The sequence below is a fragment of the Phragmites australis genome, chromosome 2 (genome assembly GCF_958298935.1).
Source record: "Phragmites australis chromosome 2, lpPhrAust1.1, whole genome shotgun sequence".
NCBI classification, from domain to species: Eukaryota; Viridiplantae; Streptophyta; class Magnoliopsida; order Poales; family Poaceae; genus Phragmites; species Phragmites australis.
Genome location: NC_084922.1, coordinates 44,033,642 through 44,051,569, shown reverse-complemented (window position 1 = coordinate 44,051,569; position 17,928 = coordinate 44,033,642). Strand labels below are relative to the sequence as shown.

At 42.8% G+C, this 17,928-nt stretch overlaps 2 protein-coding genes, 1 long non-coding RNA gene and 1 other non-coding gene across 5 annotated transcripts; 2 read left to right on the top strand and 2 right to left on the bottom strand.

Moving 5' to 3' along the window:
• The first annotated feature begins 1,536 nt into the window (after positions 1–1,536).
• Positions 1,537–5,454, top strand: LOC133909116 (ubiquitin-conjugating enzyme E2 7-like). The gene is made up of 5 exons (XM_062351406.1): positions 1,537–1,839; positions 1,955–2,057; positions 4,239–4,336; positions 4,426–4,526; positions 5,297–5,454. The coding sequence occupies exons 1-5, from the start codon at positions 1,788–1,790 to the stop codon at positions 5,405–5,407; spliced, it is 465 nt and encodes a 154-aa protein (XP_062207390.1). The 5' UTR covers positions 1,537–1,787; the 3' UTR covers positions 5,408–5,454.
• A 710-nt stretch (positions 5,455–6,164) lies between these two features.
• On the top strand, positions 6,165–10,714 carry LOC133909115 (ubiquitin-conjugating enzyme E2 7). Its single transcript, XM_062351405.1, has 6 exons — positions 6,165–6,441; positions 6,557–6,659; positions 8,841–8,938; positions 9,028–9,128; positions 9,899–9,976; positions 10,355–10,714. Exons 1-6 carry the CDS (start codon positions 6,390–6,392, stop codon positions 10,430–10,432), a joined length of 510 nt encoding a protein of 169 aa, XP_062207389.1. The 5' UTR covers positions 6,165–6,389; the 3' UTR covers positions 10,433–10,714.
• A 334-nt stretch (positions 10,715–11,048) lies between these two features.
• On the bottom strand, positions 11,049–13,124 carry LOC133909117 (uncharacterized). 2 transcript variants are annotated; one of them, XR_009908301.1, is made up of 3 exons: positions 12,867–13,124; positions 11,514–11,666; positions 11,049–11,424 (listed from the first exon to the last, which is right to left on the bottom strand). It is a non-coding gene; the product is annotated as an uncharacterized LOC133909117 (long non-coding RNA). The 2 variants fall into 2 exon arrangements; XR_009908300.1 differs by having other exon boundaries at positions 11,514–11,670; positions 12,867–13,122.
• On the bottom strand, positions 11,711–11,783 carry TRNAR-CCG (transfer RNA arginine (anticodon CCG)). The gene has a single exon. It is a non-coding gene; the product is annotated as a tRNA-Arg (tRNA).
• Positions 13,125–17,928: the final 4,804 nt, after the last annotated feature.

Here is a 17,928-nt window from a genome sequence, read left to right as displayed (position 1 = left end):
GGCGCATGAAAGGGCTGGGCATGGCCGCATGGTGTCGTCCTTCCGGGCGAGCAAGTTGCCGACTCCAACCCAGCCTAGTACGTTCTGTTCCCTGTACGCATCTGCCGCGAAGGGGGAACACACGGCATGGCAGTCGGCGTCTCATCATTTCGCGCGGGGGAAAGCAGCGGATGGGGAGGCGCGCGCGGCGGGCCAACGCAACGGCAACGCGACCCTTGTCGGCCCATTTGCACCAAACGTCGCGTTGCCGAGTTGCCGTCATCCAGCGCGAACGAACGAGGAGGCACCGCAAGCTCGGTGGCCCGGCCGTGCAGCCCGCCTGGCCATGATGCCCTGCGCAACGGCTGGCCGTGAACGGCAGTGTCCAGGTGAGGCTCCTCCGCCTCGTGATTTAAAAACAAGTCGTCGGTGGCCGGGGACGGCCGCAGCATACAGGTTCAATGCTCGGATACGTTAGTCGACCGGGTCCCTTTCTTCGGAATGCGTTTCCGAGACAGAAACAGCATGCGGCCATTCCGCGGAGGCGGCTGCAGGGCGGTGATTCCGAGCTTCCAATGGGTCAGCCCTTCTCCAGGAAGCATTACAATTTACGAATCCGCCTTTGTTAGACTGAAACTTTGTATTCTTGCCTGTCAAACATCGACTATTCCCCGTAGATTGCCACATCTTGTGATTGTTCCATAGTAGTGATCTGACTTGGAGATTGTTAGATGCAAATTTTGATTTAGCTTGGCCATTGCCATGTCAGTGCTGATGTGGGCAAGCATATATGTCATCATGGGCCTGTTTTGAGATTGTGACACTGCGTTGCTCTTGTTCAAAAAAGAGACCCTGCGTTGCACCGCGCAAAGAGTTCTACCAAAAGTCGTGTGCTTCGCTAGGACTCTAGTGAACCAAATGAAAATACTCGTGGCAATAAGGGCATGAACAACGCGAGCCAACAACATCAACGGTGGTTTTATAAAAAAGGTTTGCTCCACATCGGCACAAATAATTTGAAGCTACTCTTTATTCAACGCAAGAGCTCGCATTTCTTTCTCCACCTTCTGTGGTTCCGTCCTCGCCTACACTCACTTTCCTCACCTCCCGTCACTCCTTTCCTCCCCTTCACTTCACTGCCTTCCTTTCCTCTTTACTTCGGACCACACTCTCACTCCTAAGCACCTACTATATGCATAAGAACTACTGCCACCCTCCAAGCCACCATTTTAGGTCCAACATGGCATTTGAACCTAGCTAGAATATTTAGGCTACCCGCTAAGTCATTTTGTTAGGTGTGCCCTACGAAAAAAAAATATAAATAAGACGAACACTTATCTTTCGGCCTGATATCAAGAGGTCTTGTTCTCACCACCCAACCCGAATCGGAACTTAGCTAAGAAATACTTGTTTTTTCCTCTTTAGTGAAGAGCTTTTGACAACCTTTGTTTAAGCAATAGCTCACTTTAATGCTTCTCATCTTGAAAACGGAAGAATTTGTATTTAAAACAAAATATATCACGATCTAGGTCCAAATTAAATGTTCACTGGAAATAGAAATCAGTTCACACCTATTAGTAGCAGACTAGCAGCGAACAGACAGTGCAGCCACCGTACAGTCAACCACCTCTTCGTTCTCTCCCACCTCTCTCCACCTCGCCTCCCCTCCCGTGTCCCGATTCCCATCTTCTCCGAGCTCCCTCCCTCCTCACGTCTTATAAATAAGGCGCCCGCGGCGCCCATCACACCGCCTCCCGATCGCGCGAATTATTCCGCGCGCCGCGAAACCCTAGCCGCCGATCTCTCTCATGGCGGCCACCACCAGCCAGGCGAGCCTCCTCCTCCAGAAACAGCTCAAAGGTGCGGATCCCAGCGGCTCGCCTGAGTCTCTGCGTGTCATGTTGTTTCACTCGGTTTTTGCCTCCGGATTGATTGATTGATTTGGGGTTGGTTTGTGGCCTGATGATTGGCGCAGATCTCGCGAAGCACCCGGTGGATGGGTTCTCGGCTGGGCTGGTCGACGACAGCAACATGTTCGAGTGGCAGGTCACCATCATCGGTCCACCCGACACCCTATAGTGAGTCGGATTCCCTCGATTGCGCACACGCTTCCATGCCTTATCGTGATGTTTTGCTTGTTTTCTGTGTTGGTGCCATGCCAAATAACGGTGTTTAGTGTTTACCTGTGGACCTGAAGCAGTGACGGGAATCTGATTCCGGAACTCGTTGCTAGCTGATGTTGTTGTGCGGTTGAATTTTACGTTGCTTATATATTGTTGTGAGGTTGTTGTGTCTAGTTCAGCGACTGGGTTATATGGTCGATGTCCGATTTCGTCGAGTTCGATTGGTTCTGGATGGCTGGATGTGTGGGTTGCTCTGTTTAGCAGCTACTAGTTCTGGTATTTGAATTTGGTTATCGCCATATCAATATATATTACTGTGAGTTAGAGCTGCATGTGGGTTCATGGTAGTTTGGGGGTAAATTCTAGGTCGATAAGCGAAACTGTATACATTTTTGGGCGTATTGGAAAAATGGGGTAAAATTAGGCTGCACACACATGCTGCAGGGGACAGGGGTCATGGTAGTTTGGGATAGGTTCTTCAACCGCATCGTGTTGAGTAATCGAACTGTATGTTTTGCTGAGTTGGAGTTTGTACCAGATAGTAGGACTAAATTCTTCAGAAGCACTTTCTTTAGTAATACCGCAAGCAGTGCAGCTGAAGTTACAATTCAGTTCCGTTTAGTTGTTTGGTGCACGAGAAGAATTTAATAGCAGATAGAATTCTGAGTTGGAACTAGAGTAATTAGTAAAAATATATTACAAAGTTGAAAGCAAGCCACATGCTGAAATTAAGCATGCTGTTTTGCCGAGTCGTACGCTCATAAGCCCCCATTGAGTAAAACTGTCTTAACGGATACTGATAGACCTTAAGCAACACTAGTGTTGGTAAATGAGTTCATTTTATATGCACAGTTGTACACATCTATCGTGTTCAATTGCTGTGATCACATTCATATGGAGTGTTGGTAAATGAGTTCATTTTATATGCACAGTTGTACACATCTGTCGTGTTCAATTGCTGTGATCACATTCATATGGATGCAACGGGGGGAGTGCATGCAGCATACCGGAGACTCATTGGAATAGCTTGCCATTAGCTGAAGTGTGGCAAGCAGCAAAGTAACTTTCTTCTGTGGTTTCTTGGGGGGGTAGAGGTTTTGTTCTCTTCATTGCAAATGTTTGTGGCGTTACATTTCACTGCATAGCAAAAAGTAATGTGACAGTGAGTCTATTCCATCTAATGCTGTGGTATATATGTAGCTGATTTGGGTGGCAAATTTTGATCTCTCTGTTTCTTTTTTCTATTGCAAGTTTTGAAATTTGTTAGATGGAATTGGACATATTTTATGCTAGTTGAGCTGATGGTCATTAGTTTTGAAGTGGGGAATGGATTGAACCGCCTATGGGCTACATTTCATGAAGCTTAAGTTCAGGTCCTATTGACAGCAAATGAAAGCTAGTACAATTTTGCTAAATGACTTGTTGAATCTAGAAAGTGGGAAACGCTGGCCTCGCATCCAGTAAACAGGAAATATGAGAAACGGATGATTACCAGGAAGTATTGTTCTCTTGGGCAAATTCTGAGCAAGTGATACAAGGTTTGACCTACGAAGTGGATAGAGTTATAATGATGGATTAATAAGTTTGCACTGGCTTGTCTCAAATTGCAATATCTATTGTGGCATGATTCTATGATGATAAGCTAATTGACTAGCATACAATGGAACTTTTAGGTGTTCCTTGCAATGCTGAAATTTGGATTTCTACTTTCAAAGAAACATATAGTAATATAAGGAATCTTAAAATGGAACCAAGGGCTCTCTAACTCTTAAGGGGAGCCGGGATACTCGTGCTCAATATATTCATAGCTTTTAAGTAATGATTTCCTTAGTATTATGTTGACTTCACAGAAGGTTTCTTTGGTGCGCAACTCATCTATTAACCGGCGGCCCTGATTACTCCAGTCAATCATTCATGTATTCGTCTTTGAAGTGTTGCCTCAGTGTATCAATCTGAAAAACATATGATCTGAGTTCTGAATGAATTAATTCAAGTACCACGGTTTGAACTACTAACAGGCCTTAAAGACAAACACTATCGTTCATGTATTCGTCTTTGAAGTGTTGCCTCAGTGTAGCCGTGTAACAACTATTCTTTATCTTTTGTGTAATGCACTGACATGGCTTCATTTTGCAGTGATGGAGGCTACTTTAATGCAATAATGAGTTTCCCGCAAAATTATCCAAACAGTCCACCATCAGTCAGATTTACTTCTGAAATGTGGCATCCAAATGGTCAGCTTTCTTGCAAGCGTGAATTCACATTTATTTGCTTGCATGATCCATCATTCTGACATTGCGCATACTATTTGGTTGATTCCCAGTTTATCCGGATGGGCGGGTGTGCATTTCTATTCTTCATCCACCGGGTGAAGATCCCAATGGCTATGAGCTTGCGAGTGAGCGTTGGACACCAGTGCACACGGTAGGTTTTGTATGCAGTGTCTATAATACTAACAATTTTTTCCCTTTTCATTTTTGTTGTGAACTAGTTCCATTCTATCAACATAATCTTTATAGAAGCCTTTATCAGCTAAACTTACTTCCTTGCATCATCAAACAACATTCCGAAGTTCATTAGTAGATCTGTAAAAATCTAGTATCTTCGGTATGATGCTTTATGCCTTTGTGAGGTCTTGACTCTAACGTTAGGCTGTAAATTATTGGGTTATGACTAATCTTTTTGTAGTATTGATTTATGAATATAGCTAAAGGACTATATTATCTAGAAGTTTGACAGTCTTGTTTTCCCTTTTTTATATGCCTTTTCTAGAGGGATTTTCTTTCAAGCACTGATGTGTTATTCAGTGGTGAAAAACGTTTGATGTACACAAAGTCTTTCTGTACTTGACATTCCTATGTCTTTGATTTTTTTTACTTATTAATATTATTTTTTGTATGAGTAAACAGTTAAACACCATAATCATATGAAATGGGATACACTACATATGTTGGAAGTACCTGATCATACATTTTGAGATAGCATGGTTTCATGTTCCTTCGCGTTTGTGCTAAGGAATTATTCTTCTGGTTGACAGTGAGCATTTTCTATAAATTTTCTCATCTTCCACTAGATTGGACAGAATGCTCTGTTTGGTCTCACGGTGGAATTGTAATGAGCAGACTTCTTTGAGGTGTCAATATTTGTGTATTGTTTTAAGAATTGTCTTTTCAATGATCCTTCTCCATTTGCAGGTTGAGAGTATAGTTCTGAGCATTATCTCGATGCTTTCTAGTCCAAATGATGAATCGCCAGCAAATATTGAGGCAGCTGTAAGTTCACCTGATATTTACTATAAGAATTAGCATTATGCAGTTGACATTTCATGCATATTGCATCTAGATATTCACCTATTGTTCAGGTTAGTGATAAGTGCAGATATGTCGCAGCTAGCCTTTTGAAAATACTCGTGGCAATAAGGGCATGAACAACGCGAGCCAACAACATCAACGGTGGTTTTATAAAAAAGGTTTGCTCCACATCGGCACAAATAATTTGAAGCTACTCTTTATTCAACGCAAGAGCTCGCATTTCTTTCTCCACCTTCTGTGGTTCCGTCCTCGCCTACACTCACTTTCCTCACCTCCCGTCACTCCTTTCCTCCCCTTCACTTCACTGCCTTCCTTTCCTCTTTACTTCGGACCACACTCTCACTCCTAAGCACCTACTATATGCATAAGAACTACTGCCACCCTCCAAGCCACCATTTTAGGTCCAACATGGCATTTGAACCTAGCTAGAATATTTAGGCTACCCGCTAAGTCATTTTGTTAGGTGTGCCCTACGGAAAAAAAATATAAATAAGACGAACACTTATCTTTCGGCCTGATATCAAGAGGTCTTGTTCTCACCACCCAACCCGAATCGGAACTTAGCTAAGAAATACTTGTTTTTTCCTCTTTAGTGAAGAGCTTTTGACAACCTTTGTTTAAGCAATAGCTCACTTTAATGCTTCTCATCTTGAAAACGGAAGAATTTGTATTTAAAACAAAATATATCACGATCTAGGTCCAAATTAAATGTTCACTGGAAATAGAAATCAGTTCACACCTATTAGTAGCAGACTAGCAGCGAACAGACAGTGCAGCCACCGTACAGTCAACCACCTCTTCGTTCTCTCCCACCTCTCTCCACCTCGCCTCCCCTCCCGTGTCCCGATTCCCATCTTCTCCGAGCTCCCTCCCTCCTCACGTCTTATAAATAAGGCGCCCGCGGCGCCCATCACACCGCCTCCCGATCGCGCGAATTATTCCGCGCGCCGCGAAACCCTAGCCGCCGATCTCTCTCATGGCGGCCACCACCAGCCAGGCGAGCCTCCTCCTCCAGAAACAGCTCAAAGGTGCGGATCCCAGCGGCTCGCCTGAGTCTCTGCGTGTCATGTTGTTTCACTCGGTTTTTGCCTCCGGATTGATTGATTGATTTGGGGTTGGTTTGTGGCCTGATGATTGGCGCAGATCTCGCGAAGCACCCGGTGGATGGGTTCTCGGCTGGGCTGGTCGACGACAGCAACATGTTCGAGTGGCAGGTCACCATCATCGGTCCACCCGACACCCTATAGTGAGTCGGATTCCCTCGATTGCGCACACGCTTCCATGCCTTATCGTGATGTTTTGCTTGTTTTCTGTGTTGGTGCCATGCCAAATAACGGTGTTTAGTGTTTACCTGTGGACCTGAAGCAGTGACGGGAATCTGATTCCGGAACTCGTTGCTAGCTGATGTTGTTGTGCGGTTGAATTTTACGTTGCTTATATATTGTTGTGAGGTTGTTGTGTCTAGTTCAGCGACTGGGTTATATGGTCGATGTCCGATTTCGTCGAGTTCGATTGGTTCTGGATGGCTGGATGTGTGGGTTGCTCTGTTTAGCAGCTACTAGTTCTGGTATTTGAATTTGGTTATCGCCATATCAATATATATTACTGTGAGTTAGAGCTGCATGTGGGTTCATGGTAGTTTGGGGGTAAATTCTAGGTCGATAAGCGAAACTGTATACATTTTTGGGCGTATTGGAAAAATGGGGTAAAATTAGGCTGCACACACATGCTGCAGGGGACAGGGGTCATGGTAGTTTGGGATAGGTTCTTCAACCGCATCGTGTTGAGTAATCGAACTGTATGTTTTGCTGAGTTGGAGTTTGTACCAGATAGTAGGACTAAATTCTTCAGAAGCACTTTCTTTAGTAATACCGCAAGCAGTGCAGCTGAAGTTACAATTCAGTTCCGTTTAGTTGTTTGGTGCACGAGAAGAATTTAATAGCAGATAGAATTCTGAGTTGGAACTAGAGTAATTAGTAAAAATATATTACAAAGTTGAAAGCAAGCCACATGCTGAAATTAAGCATGCTGTTTTGCCGAGTCGTACGCTCATAAGCCCCCATTGAGTAAAACTGTCTTAACGGATACTGATAGACCTTAAGCAACACTAGTGTTGGTAAATGAGTTCATTTTATATGCACAGTTGTACACATCTATCGTGTTCAATTGCTGTGATCACATTCATATGGAGTGTTGGTAAATGAGTTCATTTTATATGCACAGTTGTACACATCTGTCGTGTTCAATTGCTGTGATCACATTCATATGGATGCAACGGGGGGAGTGCATGCAGCATACCGGAGACTCATTGGAATAGCTTGCCATTAGCTGAAGTGTGGCAAGCAGCAAAGTAACTTTCTTCTGTGGTTTCTTGGGGGGGTAGAGGTTTTGTTCTCTTCATTGCAAATGTTTGTGGCGTTACATTTCACTGCATAGCAAAAAGTAATGTGACAGTGAGTCTATTCCATCTAATGCTGTGGTATATATGTAGCTGATTTGGGTGGCAAATTTTGATCTCTCTGTTTCTTTTTTCTATTGCAAGTTTTGAAATTTGTTAGATGGAATTGGACATATTTTATGCTAGTTGAGCTGATGGTCATTAGTTTTGAAGTGGGGAATGGATTGAACCGCCTATGGGCTACATTTCATGAAGCTTAAGTTCAGGTCCTATTGACAGCAAATGAAAGCTAGTACAATTTTGCTAAATGACTTGTTGAATCTAGAAAGTGGGAAACGCTGGCCTCGCATCCAGTAAACAGGAAATATGAGAAACGGATGATTACCAGGAAGTATTGTTCTCTTGGGCAAATTCTGAGCAAGTGATACAAGGTTTGACCTACGAAGTGGATAGAGTTATAATGATGGATTAATAAGTTTGCACTGGCTTGTCTCAAATTGCAATATCTATTGTGGCATGATTCTATGATGATAAGCTAATTGACTAGCATACAATGGAACTTTTAGGTGTTCCTTGCAATGCTGAAATTTGGATTTCTACTTTCAAAGAAACATATAGTAATATAAGGAATCTTAAAATGGAACCAAGGGCTCTCTAACTCTTAAGGGGAGCCGGGATACTCGTGCTCAATATATTCATAGCTTTTAAGTAATGATTTCCTTAGTATTATGTTGACTTCACAGAAGGTTTCTTTGGTGCGCAACTCATCTATTAACCGGCGGCCCTGATTACTCCAGTCAATCATTCATGTATTCGTCTTTGAAGTGTTGCCTCAGTGTATCAATCTGAAAAACATATGATCTGAGTTCTGAATGAATTAATTCAAGTACCACGGTTTGAACTACTAACAGGCCTTAAAGACAAACACTATCGTTCATGTATTCGTCTTTGAAGTGTTGCCTCAGTGTAGCCGTGTAACAACTATTCTTTATCTTTTGTGTAATGCACTGACATGGCTTCATTTTGCAGTGATGGAGGCTACTTTAATGCAATAATGAGTTTCCCGCAAAATTATCCAAACAGTCCACCATCAGTCAGATTTACTTCTGAAATGTGGCATCCAAATGGTCAGCTTTCTTGCAAGCGTGAATTCACATTTATTTGCTTGCATGATCCATCATTCTGACATTGCGCATACTATTTGGTTGATTCCCAGTTTATCCGGATGGGCGGGTGTGCATTTCTATTCTTCATCCACCGGGTGAAGATCCCAATGGCTATGAGCTTGCGAGTGAGCGTTGGACACCAGTGCACACGGTAGGTTTTGTATGCAGTGTCTATAATACTAACAATTTTTTCCCTTTTCATTTTTGTTGTGAACTAGTTCCATTCTATCAACATAATCTTTATAGAAGCCTTTATCAGCTAAACTTACTTCCTTGCATCATCAAACAACATTCCGAAGTTCATTAGTAGATCTGTAAAAATCTAGTATCTTCGGTATGATGCTTTATGCCTTTGTGAGGTCTTGACTCTAACGTTAGGCTGTAAATTATTGGGTTATGACTAATCTTTTTGTAGTATTGATTTATGAATATAGCTAAAGGACTATATTATCTAGAAGTTTGACAGTCTTGTTTTCCCTTTTTTATATGCCTTTTCTAGAGGGATTTTCTTTCAAGCACTGATGTGTTATTCAGTGGTGAAAAACGTTTGATGTACACAAAGTCTTTCTGTACTTGACATTCCTATGTCTTTGATTTTTTTTACTTATTAATATTATTTTTTGTATGAGTAAACAGTTAAACACCATAATCATATGAAATGGGATACACTACATATGTTGGAAGTACCTGATCATACATTTTGAGATAGCATGGTTTCATGTTCCTTCGCGTTTGTGCTAAGGAATTATTCTTCTGGTTGACAGTGAGCATTTTCTATAAATTTTCTCATCTTCCACTAGATTGGACAGAATGCTCTGTTTGGTCTCACGGTGGAATTGTAATGAGCAGACTTCTTTGAGGTGTCAATATTTGTGTATTGTTTTAAGAATTGTCTTTTCAATGATCCTTCTCCATTTGCAGGTTGAGAGTATAGTTCTGAGCATTATCTCGATGCTTTCTAGTCCAAATGATGAATCGCCAGCAAATATTGAGGCAGCTGTAAGTTCACCTGATATTTACTATAAGAATTAGCATTATGCAGTTGACATTTCATGCATATTGCATCTAGATATTCACCTATTGTTCAGGTTAGTGATAAGTGCAGATATGTCGCAGCTAGCCTTTTGAATATCTTTCTATTAACCTTGAAAAAGCCGTAGATTTACTGTAGCACTACAATTGTTTACCGTTCATATTGTGTATTGTTTACTGTAGCCTACCCCCAACTTGTTTGAGACTAAAAGGTTGTTGTTGTTGTATTGTTCTTTGTTGTCTTGGAACATTCTCGAATGTCGCTACAATTGATGGAAGTTTATCTTTTCTCCTTTTGAACGGACCTTTCTCTCTGAAGTTTTACCTGTGATATATCTCGTGTAGAAGGAATGGAGGGAGAAGAGGGAGGACTTCAAGAAAAAGGTTAGGCGCATCGTGCGGAAATCACAGGAAATGTTCTGAAGAAAATGGAATACTGGGGAATTTAACTATGCTATGTCGGTCAGGCTGCAAGATTTTGCTGTCGATCTCCAAATGCCCATCTGACGCCAGCGTCTTCAAGTATCCCCTGTATATTTTCCATTAAGCGTCTATCAATTGGTGATAGTGGTTTTGTCCCTAGAGATGCACTGGCTCATGTCGCCTATTCTGAAGGTTCTGTTGTATCGTGTGGCTTGGGCTACCAATGACGAGAAACTTTGGAAGTGTTGTGCCACTTACCTAATTTTTGTGATGAACCTCGTATCAACTGACGTCATCCTAATACGCTAGTTGCTGAATACTGAACATATCTGTGAAGGCGCGCGATTGTAGATGTACCGGAGCAGTTTTTGGTTCCAAGCTAATAAGTTCTGCAAATTGAGCTCCTCGCAGTGCAGTCATTCCACCTGGTATGGCGGTACAAATCCAAGCAAGATTTGACAAGCTTCTTCCATTATTTACAGCAATACAAAATACACATTCGTTACGGTGAACTCCATCCTTTTAACTCATCTTCTAGAAGTCATGTCTGTTTCTTTTGTTTTAATACAGCTTCCTTGCTAAATAACTCGGATCAGGCTCAACAGAAACCACAAAGTTGTTGTAAAAATTGTTTTAATACAGCTTCCTTGTTAAATCATTCAGATCAGGCCAAAAAGAAACCACAAAATCGTTGTAAAATTTGTGCAAGTCACGTATGACTTTATTGCACAGATTATCCTGACACTGCCTGCGCAGTCTAAATTAAATTTCATGTATGAATTGCGTTGAACTGTGTTGAATATATTGCGATCTCTTCATTTTGCATGCACAAGAACAAAACATAATACGATGCCATACCAAGTATCAACAGCTGATGAAACAGACAGTAACCCCATGGCCACAAGTTTCAGATAATGATGGCCATTGTGAGCCAAGCCTTTTTGTGATGGAATGGTCCCATCTTCCATACAAAAACTAACACCATTGAGGACCTGTTACCAGCAGCCAGCAGGTTACATGAGTCAAATGAATAAGCCATGAGCTGATATTCTGATAAGTATGCAAGCCTGTATTTACTTACAACTAGAGGTTGAAACGGTCCATCAAACATGAGCACTGCCAATAATTCTGCACTCCGTGACAATTCTCACTGAAGGCAGTAGCCAGCAGGCTTATGGGACCAACTGTTCACAAGTGAACCTGAATATCTTGAGGTGGGCAATGTCAGACGTCACTGTCTGAAAAAAAAAATCAAAACAGACAAAAAGGACGATGCATTGATCATAGTGGGATTCGAACCCACGACTTTTAGATTCGGAATCTAACGCGATATCCACTTCGCTATATGACCATTCTTGTTTCCCACACATTTTAATTCTGATAAATAAAAACTTCAGCATTTATGTACTAGCTTCAAGGGGTGCAGGAGACAATAGACAAGGTTAAGGATTAGTAACATTCAAAAGCTGAAACAAAATGTTTTGGTATACTACATAGTTACTGTGAATGAAGGGTATACGGAAGAACTGATGTCACTAGGGAGAAACCACAAGAGAAAGCATACATATGCATTGGAAGTTAGCCTACGGTTCGTAATTGTGGACTAGAGTATATTAAGAACACAGGACAGAAGACTTCCCAAATCAACATGAACAAATGGAGTTGGGAGGGTCCAAAAAGACGTTAATAACTTTAACATTATACATAGGCTCTTGCATCCAGGATTCCAGGGTAGGCAAATTGACGCTATGCTATAAACGAGTGAACGTGAGTGACAATGAGGGGCATTGCAGACAGAAGAAATCAAGCTGTGTAAACGACTTTGAACGAATGGACAGGATAACACACACAAACATCTAGTTTAGTGGCACACAACTGACAACACGCACACACTAGATTCACTCAATTCTGACAGCACTCAGCCACTCATGGCAGCTGAGGAGCTCTGATTTTGGTTTTGTGCCGAGGTTGAACTAGCCAACCATCTCAGGCAGGCATGAGACAGCAACTCAGCAGCAATTGTGATTTTGGAGGTGCCAGCCACACAGGTGTAGGCCCGGGAGCTTGCCCCAAAACCTGACGTTTCGTTCATACTCCCACCATTTCATCGCTACCAAATCTCAATCCGAAGGAGACGAGCTAGGCAAGAAACCAAGCCACTAAACGTGAACCGAACGATGTCAGGTACGTTACCATCACCGCGTCTGCAGCAAAGTCAGATCTGGAGAAGGGGATCCGGTGATAGGTCGATCGATTCACCAAACCCGAGCCAGTCTGCAGCTAAAGGCAGATCAGATCACGGCAAAATCCAAAGCGATCAAAACGTTGCAGAACGAGACCCGGCGATGGGTGGGGACGTGGGGTAGTATTGCAGACCGCAGAGACGGGAGACAGAACGAGGTGATGAGAGAGAGGAAGTTGGAATGGAGCGTACCGGGGACGGGTAAGCCGGCGATGAGAAGCACGGCTACGCAGGCTGCTTGGGTACCTGGGCTCCTTTCGAAGGGGGGCGCCGGAGCCGCAGGCCTCCCGCCGTCTGGCCATGATCGCGGGGAAGGAAAGCGAACGCGGAGGCCGGCGGATGCTTCGGCGCGTTGCTGTCGGCTCGTGGGGGTGGGGCTTGGCCGTTTCGTTTGACTGCCTCGTTTGGAAATCTGGGGCTCGCGGGCTGGTTTGATTTTGTGCTCAAATTTGTCTCAATAAAATTTGACTGGCTCTAAAAGTTTGGCACTTGTTTGATTGTCGTCAAAATTTTAGCAACCCCAAAGCCTCCTTAGTCCTATGCTGTGTATTTCTTGTCAATCTTTGCCAAATTTCGGGCTATTAAAATATTTGATCGATATTTGTGCTAGCCAAATTTTGGTAGGGTATATTTGGGCGAGAACCAAACAGAGCCCCTAAATTTTGTTCTAATCTGAAGTGATTTAATTCTGTCATTACCCTTTCAAATAAGCTTCGTCGGGGCATTTGCCTTTTGCCTGTAAATGCCTCAGTTGCTTCTCGTCGCAGGTGTCAGGTAGCGGTTGTTTGGCGGCTTGGTATAGCAACGTACTATTGTACAGGAAGCATAAGATTAATAGCCACTTAAACCTTTTTTTAGAAATGGATCATATTGCATTGGTAATATTGTTCGCCCCTATTTTGTATTAAGGATCCTGGGAAAAGAAAAATAATAATCAAAACGCACACAGGTCCACAACTTCGTCTTCTTCAACTATGGTAGCCTCCACCCTGTTCGGTTCGCCGCACTGACGCTAGCGGAAGAAGAACGCAAGATCAGGGGCATTTGCCCATGCCCGAACCAACGAAAGGCTCAACTCTTGGAAATACCGCATCGGACACGTGCATATGAGCTCGGCATCGCCGCCCTCCGTGCAACTTTATGTGAACATTCTTTGACACATTCTCGCCAGTCGCACCACACCAAGGCATCAAATCTGGCATCGTCGACCTTGGATGCATAGAGGCCGGTGTAACGTTCCGGGTAATTAGATTATTTAGACTTCGTGTTTTCATTTTATTTGTCTCATCATTAATAACAAGTATGCACGATTACGTCAATGATATCACCATTTAGTCCTATCCTTACTTCACCGAATAATATTATTCCCTTATATACTTTTTAAACTGCATACTTAGAGCCTAACTGAAAGTGCATCTAGATCCCTAAGTGATTTTTAATAATAATAATAAAATAATTAAAGAATTAATAAATTTTATGAAGTATGGATAGGTATATTTTCATTTAGCAAGAATTTGACGAATGGTGTATAATCCCAAAAAGGAAAAAGGAAAACTATACATGAATCTTATAGTTTTTAAGTTCTTTATCTTTTGAAATTTATTTTAGGATGTCATACTATAAAGGGGATATAAAATTCACTTGCTTACGTAGAAACAATGCTTAAAAGTCCAAACAAAACTATGAGAGACATATAGCCCATGCTTAACACCTCAGATAGCAAAAAAAAAAAACTTTTAAAACAAGGAAATACGGAAGTTTTGCATATCTGTATGGAAGTTTCGCACTTTGGCTGTCTTGAGTTATCCTGCAGAAGTTCCGCATATTTGTGCGGAAGTTCCGCACTTTGGCTGTCTTGAGTTATCCTGCGGAAGTTCCGCACTTTCCAGAGAGTAACGGCTAGTTTTTGGCTGTGAGGTATTTATACCCCACACCCTTTCAATCCAACAGATGTCAAGCATTCATTCCAACCAGCTTTAAGACAAAAGGCTCTAGCTCCTTAAAAGCTCCTTTCTCACTCCCCTTTATGATTCTTTGTGAGATCTTTTGCTAGCATTAAGTGAGATTCAAGAGAAGAGCTTGTGAGATTCAAAAGCCATCATTTGAGCATTTGTTTCTTCGTTAAGTGGGTGGATTTCTTGTTTGTTGCTCTTAGTGGTTCGTCCACCTAAACGGATAGGCGTGTGAGCTCCCAAGCTTGTGGTGAGCCCCGTGACGTTTGTGTCACCCCGACAAAGTAAGTAAGAAACCCTAACTTGATCTTTATGGTTGTTTGGGTGAGGAAAGAGTTGAAAGAGACTCGGCTCTTTGTGAGCTCCTCAACGGAGACGTAGGCACTTCTTTGTAGGCCGAACTCCGGTAAACAAATCCTCATGTCACTCTTATCAATTTCTTATATTTGGTTACATACTCTTGTTTGAATTGTTTTTTAGGGTTTCAACCCGATTTATCTCGTTGTAAGGATTGAGTTGCAGGTACTTGGATATATAGATTGAAAGACATCTCCTAGTGCTTGGTAATTTGTGAAATTGTATCACCTTGTTCGTGCATAGGCGCCGATTCATTTCTCTCAGGAAGTACGGAACTTCCGCAGATTTCTACGGAACTTCCACATATTTATGGAAGTTCCGAAAAATTCTGCGGAACTTCCGCATATTAACTGATCCGCTGTTTTAGTTTGTTAAAAAATCAGATTACGTCTATTCATCCCCCCCCTCTAGGCGTCATTTCACTAACCCTCCTTTATATTAGATCCCACTAATTCAGATGGTACTAATCGTTATGTCGACAAACTTTTGTCCCACACGTATAGCCCTGGGAGCCCCTTCGGATACACTAATCTCATAGATTACCTACACAAGCAGACCTAACTACAAGAAGCAAGGATATAACTAACCAGGTTAATAAGCTAGGGCCGTCATCCATACCGGCACAAATGATCTTTCAATATTACAATATAATGATGACACTATACTCTTTATGGATCATTATATTCAACAAGACAAAAAATATAAAGCTTTTTCTATGTGCATTTGAGCAATTGTCCGTCTAAAAAATAATTTTCATAAGAGTGAGATATTTTGTTACAAGGATGCTAAGAATTTTGAGGAATATTATTCACAAAATTTTGGATGTGACATGGGTATATACCCATTTAGATATCTTGGAATTTGCATGCATCAAAGAAAGATAAGTAATAAGGACGGAAAAAGAATAGAGGAGAGGTTTTGGAAGAAACTTAGCTGCTGGAAAGCCAAACATCTCTCAGTGGGAGGGTGGTTACTTCTAATTAATTCGGTTCCAAGCACTCTTTTCATATTTATGTTGTCTTTCTTTGAGGTCTCCAAGGGTATTATCAAAAACTTGGATTATTATATATCTAGATTTTTCTGGCAAGGTGAAAAACATAAGAAGAAATACAAGATAATAAAATGGAGCATTTTTTGCACTCCTAAAGATCAGGATGGTTTAGGCATTCCTAACTTAGAGGTGTAGAATAAGTGTAGAGGGTTAATCCCTGGAAATATTTCTAGGGTATACCGGAGAATGGGCTCATGATCAACGTTTTCGGTGAATATGTGTGTATCGAAGGACAATCAAGAACACAAGGAATTATCTAGGTTCGGGTCTCCTGCAAATAACAGCCATATGTCATGTGTATTTTTTATGGCTTGAATAAATTTGTTACAGAATGAGTTATGTCCCTTATAAGTCTCATCCTCCTCCCTTTATATAGTAGGAGGAGAGGAGTGCATATAAATAGATCGTGCAAAACCCTAAGACCGCCCTAACATTGATGGAGCCAACTACTCCTAGCCTATGATGACGAATGGTAGGTAGGTTTGCCGTATTCTGGTCGATCAGTACGTCTTGTCTTGTCACTACCCGCCGCACGCTCGCCTGTGAGACCATCCCACTTGTCTGTCCATCCTGCAGGCCCTGACCTATCTGCCCAACGGCGCCACGCCTGTTTGTAAGGCCATCCCATAGCATTAAATACTACGGAACGAGGCATTGCACCTCTGCGCCGGCCATAATTTTGCTCGTGGAGAGGAGATGCTTTGGAAAGAAAAATACTTGAGTGGATGACATTAAATGAGATTAGACGGGCTATGTGAGTACCTACCCCACGACCAGCAAGAGTTGTTTGCGGGGTTTTCTTCTGCGATCAAGGGATTGGTCGCTTTAGCACCGCCTAGTCGTACGGTGGGGCCACAGTCTTGATAATATTAACTACCAGCTGGCATTTGCTGGTGTGGACCCCTCCTGACAGGGCACCCCTCTTATTCTTTACAATGACATGATGCATTAAATGATATTAGATAGGTTATATGAGTACATGTCCCGCAACCAGTAAGGGTTGGTCGCGAGGTTTCCTTCTGTGATCAGGGGACTGGTGGTGCGAGCTCTGCCTGGTCGTGATGATGAGGCTACGGTCTTGATAATATCAACTGTCAGCTGGTATTTGTTGGTGTTAACCTCCTGATAGGGCACCACTTATTCTTTACACAGACAGTAGCCTCCAAGCTCCTTCGTGGATGTGGGAGACTGAGTGGTTTGTCACTTAGTCATGGTCGAGCCTGGTCGCACTACTTGGGCCCCAGGGTGACATAAGTTCACCTAGGGAGTGGTTGTCAACGCGGCCCACTTTCGTAGTCGGCTCAAGAAATTGCTTCCCGAGAGGAGGTTAAACGTTTGGAGAGAGAGAACATGGGAGAGAAAAAAGGAGGATGTGGGAGAGAGAGAGACATTGATTGTCGCTAGAGCAGAGGGAATCTCAGTTCCCCATGCGTGGCCTTTTCAGATTTTGAACGGACCGGTCCTCATGGCGGTTGAGATACCGTAGCAGTCTTATAAATGGTGCGTCGATGGCTCCCCGTAGATCCTTTCATCATCTCCCTTAGCCTCCAAGCTTTTGCCCTTCATCGTCGTCTGTGCTTCCGTTGCAAAGCCTTTTCCCTCCGTCGTCGTCCGTACTTCGACGCAACCTCTGTCGCATTCCAATGGCGCTACGCACCGACAACTAGCGAGACTTCCCCAAATCCAAGTGCAATGCGGCGAAGCTGTGGCAGATGCACGAGAACCACCTGCTCCCTCGCTGCCTACCTTCAGGGTACCGCCATGAGGAGAGCATGCCTACTACTCGCCAGGGGGAGATCGTGATGTTCGTCACCTTCTTCTTGGTTGGCCTCAGGTAATCATTCTCTGAATTTTTCACCACCGTTATCTCCTTCTAGGACATCTGCCACCTCCA

Excerpts from the sequence above, each read along its gene's own strand:
- LOC133909115 (XM_062351405.1), top strand. The coding sequence starts at position 6,390 with ATGGCGGCCACCACCAGCCAGGCGAGCCTCCTCCTCCAGAAACAGCTC. Across the intron at positions 6,660-8,840 it reads GGTCCACCCGACACCCTATA|TGATGGAGGCTACTTTAATG; the intron begins GTGAGTCGGATT and ends TTCATTTTGCAG. Across the intron at positions 9,977-10,354 it reads CAGCAAATATTGAGGCAGCT|AAGGAATGGAGGGAGAAGAG; the intron begins GTAAGTTCACCT and ends TATCTCGTGTAG.
- LOC133909116 (XM_062351406.1), top strand. The coding sequence starts at position 1,788 with ATGGCGGCCACCACCAGCCAGGCGAGCCTCCTCCTCCAGAAACAGCTC. Across the intron at positions 1,840-1,954 it reads CCTCCAGAAACAGCTCAAAG|ATCTCGCGAAGCACCCGGTG; the intron begins GTGCGGATCCCA and ends TGATTGGCGCAG. Across the intron at positions 4,337-4,425 it reads TGAAATGTGGCATCCAAATG|TTTATCCGGATGGGCGGGTG; the intron begins GTCAGCTTTCTT and ends GTTGATTCCCAG.